The sequence below is a fragment of the Glandiceps talaboti genome, chromosome 5, assembly GCF_964340395.1.
Source record: "Glandiceps talaboti chromosome 5, keGlaTala1.1, whole genome shotgun sequence".
In the NCBI taxonomy this organism is placed as follows: Eukaryota; Metazoa; Hemichordata; class Enteropneusta; family Spengelidae; genus Glandiceps; species Glandiceps talaboti.
In genome coordinates, this window is record NC_135553.1 from 7,630,001 (window position 1) to 7,635,000 (window position 5,000).

The 5,000-nt window shown below is 36.3% G+C and overlaps 2 protein-coding genes across 2 annotated transcripts in view; both read left to right on the forward strand.

Moving 5' to 3' along the window:
* Positions 1–1,469: 1,469 nt before the first annotated feature.
* LOC144434956 (somatostatin receptor type 2-like) lies at positions 1,470–2,561 on the forward strand. The gene has a single exon (XM_078123487.1). The coding sequence runs from the start codon at positions 1,470–1,472 to the stop codon at positions 2,559–2,561; it is 1,092 nt and encodes a 363-aa protein (XP_077979613.1).
* A 2,353-nt stretch (positions 2,562–4,914) lies between these two features.
* Positions 4,915–5,000, forward strand: part of LOC144435919 (autocrine proliferation repressor protein A-like) — an 8,258-nt gene continuing 8,172 nt past the window's right edge. Inside the window, exon 1 of the mRNA XM_078124562.1 lies at positions 4,915–5,000. This exon is cut by the window's right edge and continues 104 nt beyond it. Within this exon, the coding sequence (XP_077980688.1) occupies positions 4,915–5,000 (86 nt within the window).

Sequence of the window (5,000 nt, forward strand, 5' to 3'; positions counted from 1 at the left end):
AGAGAGAGAGAGATGTCGAATAGGTAGCGTGTGTCGAAAGGTTGTTAAACAGTATTGTAAATCACATCAGGTGCAAATCTATGGATATTAGGTTGTTGTTGTTGTTTTCTTTGTGTAAACCGATGTCACTGTATATTAAGCCTGTAGTATGTGTTGGATTGGTCTCAGGTTCCCCGACGTTTGCATATCATTTATAACTGTATACCGTACCTCCTCAGGCTTACGCTACTTTGTTTGCAGATGTGGAATAAACTCGTACTCTAATACTTCGCAAAAGTTCACTTGATTAGATGTTGACAAGAGGGTATTCTTGCAATCTTCGACTTCAAAGAATGTTTACCGCGGTTGACACAAACTCCATTTGGAAATGCTGCGTGTCAAGTCAAATCTTATATTTGCGTTACTTTCTAAAAACCATTACGGTAGCTATAGTAACACAATGATGCCGAAGTCGACCATGACCGCATTACGAATTAGAGCCATGTGAAATTGATGTGGCTTTAATACGCGAACGATATTAGCTGAGACTTCATTGATAATGAGGTCATCTAATTTAAACCCCCCTCCCCTCAATTTTAGGTATCACTATAAATATTCTAGGCAATCGTGATCTAGCTGCTGTCTGGGGGGGGGGACTTGATTAGTCTATCTGCTAGACCTCGGATGTTCTTCCGATAGAATACGACACACGCCCGCCGAACATCGCTATCGAGGATGGAACATCCAGGCAAGCCCTCACTGCGAACTTCATTCGCTTATAGTATCGAAAGAAAGCCCGAACGTCTAGCAGCAAGACTAGGACTTGATATATCCGTTCATTTATTTACGGGAAACGCTCAGGTTCATTAACATTTTATGAGGCGCTGCAGGCGTTGTGTTAAAATTTTGGATTTCATTTAAGAATATTCAAGGCCATCGTCATCTATCTTCAATCGGTGTTTGTGAGAAAACGTAATAACCAATCCACTTAATAATTTTTCGCAAGGTCCAATCCATTAACGCATTTCGAATGCAGTCGTTCCTTTAATTAACCATGTGGGTATCTAATCATGCCGCCACACTTGTCGGAATACACAAAACAAAGCCCCCCCCCCTTTCCTCTCTCCGCTCGCCTTATAAAGAATACACTTACAGAGAGGGTGTTAATTTGACAACACACTTTAGATGTACTTGCTGATTAATTCCCACTATGTGGCAATATAACAAATACTGTCGTACTTTTATATCATTGCAGGTAACCGTTTTCCGTACGACACCAGTTTGTAAGATAATCGGAATATTTCGGAAAACATCGACCTCGTAGACACACACAGCATCGTGACTGACAATAGGATATTAGAATACTGGTCCTCAAAGTAGTCTTGTAGTTAAACCAATATTTAAAAACACAACATTCAAACAAATTGAAACTGTGTCATATAGTCTCCTTTCTATATATCAAAACCCAGCCGACGATAAAGGGGAACGATATGGAAGGCAATATGACACTGGATACTACAACTAGCGAATCGACTACATCCAGTACCAACTCTTCGCATCAGTTCCCTGACTACGGGCCAATCCACATAATCATCCCTGTTGTCTTTGGGTTGATCTGTCTACTTGGTGTTGTTGGAAACAGCCTCGTGATATATGTGATATTAAAACACAATAAGATGAAGACCGTTGCAAATGTTTATATTTTGAGTTTGGCAATAGCAGACCTATTCTTCATGTTTACCATGCCTTTCATAGCATACCAACAGGCTACCTTTGAATGGCCCTTTGGCTTTGCTTGGTGTAAAGTCGTAATGGCGGTGGATGGGCTTAACCAAACTACCGGTATATACTGTTTAACAGCCATGGCCATAGATCGATACCTGGCTATAGTTCATCCAATCAGAAGTATGAAAATTCGTAGCATCAGAGTGGCCACCATCGTTAACGTTTCAAGCTGGTTTCTGTCTGCCATAACAGTGATGCCGCTGTGGCTTTACACAAAAACGAATGAAAACGAGTCCACCGGAGTGACAGTTTGTACAATTGTGTGGCCATACGATGCTTTCCAAACCGTATTCTGTGCATACATGTTTATTCTTGGTTTAATTGGACCTTTGTTTATCATCAGCGGATGTTATATGTTAATGATTAAGAGTCTGTACACCGGAGTGGCACCATTGGGACAGACTACTACCAAAAAGAAGCCCGCCAAAAAAGTAGCCAGAATGGTTCTCACCGTTATATTCGTATTCGTCGTCTGCTGGTCACCTTTCTACATTGTTCAGTTTTGCGCACTAAACAAACCAGATTCATGGATTCCAAGTAAAGCATTCAGCGTTGGATTTTATTTCAGTTTGTGTTTAAGTTATTTTAATAGTAGCATCAACCCGGTCATCTATTCCTTTATGAGTGAAAACTTCAGGAAATGTTTTACAAAAGTGTTGTCCTGTAAACGGATACACGACATAGAAATCGAGGCTGATACCAAACTCTTCACAGCGGCACGAGATTCAAGCGACAACAGATCTACTTTACCAGCCTCTCGTGGAAACCATAAGACGTCAACAGCACAGAGAACTTAATCACGTGACGGTTTTATACCTTGCACGTGATCTCATACAAAAAAATTCTAAACTTAATACCAGACCATGACACACTTAGCTAGGAATTATAGTGGCTATATGATGACAAATGGGTATATGTTTTGGATATTTTTAATTTATAAAAAAAAAAAACTTACTTAGAAATACAATATAAAATAACATACATCAAGTCGGTCTTTGTAACTTAATAAATTGCGTGAAAGTTTGTTATTGTACGTACATTGTACAATAACAAACATTTTACACATTTTTTCAATGTTTTGCAATTTATTGAGTTACAAACAAGGAATTCAAATATATGCTTTCATGTAGTACGAGTTGTTTTATCAATTAAAATTCCCAGATAAATACTAACAAATTTTCATCCATATGGCCACTTTAAGCTTAGCATAAAGTTGCAAATCCAAAGTACATGTATCAATTACGTTTCATCGAAATTGACATTCTGAAAAAATATGGTCTGAGATTTTTATATAATGTTCTTCCCACCGGCAATTAATTGATCGGTTTCTTTGTGAACTGACACCCTCCACACGATGAATGCAAATCATATCATAAAACTTTGTAAATATAATCACACATCCCACCGACATACATAACATGGTTTTTATGAATTCAATCATCAACCATGTGTATATCGTTTCCTGTATTACACATTCTATATTTACATTTCATTATTTGATATATGATATTATACGTATATTTCTATTCTATCTTAGTCTAAGCTAAGATATTTAATATGCTTGTGTCACCGGCAATGGAAATGAACAAGTTAAGTTATTACTAATTGTCAATAAATAGGGTCAGTTTCATAGGCTTTAGCGAAATGGACATCACAATGTTTGATTATCAAATTAAGAGAAATATATTTCGGGTGTATTTACATTTTTGTTTCTATACATAGTGTTTAAAGAACTTCTTTTTTTACTGTAACACATGAATAAATTATATACACTTTACACACTTAAGTTTACATTTCATAAGTCATTTTACTGTTATAAATTACCGCCAATTTAAATGTTTCTGAGGAGTTACTAGGCTTAATGTAGTCTCTTAGTTTAATGCCATTTGAATATATCAACTTGTATTTAGATCAAATTTGATTTATGATACGTCCTGTCAATTTTTAATGGTTCTAAATTTACACAGTTATCAACTTCATGCATATTTCGTTTTGTTTAACTTTAATATACTAGTATTTATTTTGTTTTGATATTACGAAGTATAACAGTAATTTACATAATCTTGATCCAAAACTAATTTCAGTGCTTGGAGGGATAGGGTATATGATAATGTGTGTGTGTGTGTGTGTGTGTGTGTGTGTGTGTGTGTGTGTGTGTGCGCTTCAGTACAGGGTGATGCCACAAGATATAGTATTTGGTATGATCAAGTGTTCCAGCTTTCTAAGAACATTCTTAAGTTAAAGGTATGCATGAACTTATAACTGACTATGGTCAATTCATTTTTTGATAGAAACACGACATATGGAAGTGTATTTATGAGTCGGAGGTAGTGATATATAAAGTAACTTTAATTATCAATACAAGCTTTTGTGGTTATAAGATGACTTAAAAGATGATAAGAATTTCTTGCATTTGATGAACAAACCTAGAACCGTTAACGTCACAAAAGGGATGATTAGATAACCATGAACACTGTACCAATGCGATTCATGTATTGTCAATTGTTATATGTCAATGATATTTACTAGAAATGTTACAGATTTAACTTTACTTCGAGTTCATTTTTTTCAGGCATAGCGCCCCCACCGCTGCAAAGTCAGAATTTCAAGTTTCTGTATCAATGATTCGTATTACTCGGAAATATTTTCTATTATACTAGGTAGTAAAGGTGAATTAAAGACTTCCATTGATTTAGTACTTGTCTTGTATATTTGTTATTTGCACTCGCATCCAAAATAGGAACGACTATTTGTCCATCCTGGGTTCATACACGTCTCTGTATATGTTAGAGCTTACCACAATTTAGAGTAAACCAGATTGCACGTGTTAGTAGTAGTAGAATTCACGATCATTTAGCTCTACCATCGATATAATTATAGTTTCCTTGCTGTGAAAAGAATACAAAAAAAAAACGCTTGTGAAAATGATTTCAATAAATTGACCTGATTACTATGGTAACACAATTATTCCATAGACGGAGACAATAAGTATCGATGGTCTAGTGGCCTCAGTGTAAATAAATATTATCTGAAAGAGAACACGGGTCGGGTCAAACTTCATAGTAGAAAGATGTTGTACAATAACTGAACTCGTTGAACTGGGTGTCTTTTGGTGGGAGTTGCCCAATTTGTTCCAACCTGGTCGCCATCATGAAAAAACTGGTTACTTCACTGCTTTGTTTGGTCGGTTTTACTCTTGTCATTTCAACTCCTCTGGATGACTATGTGAACAAACC

Coding starts and splice junctions, on each gene's coding strand:
- LOC144434956 (XM_078123487.1), top strand. CDS start 1,470: ATGGAAGGCAATATGACACTGGATACTACAACTAGCGAATCGACTACA.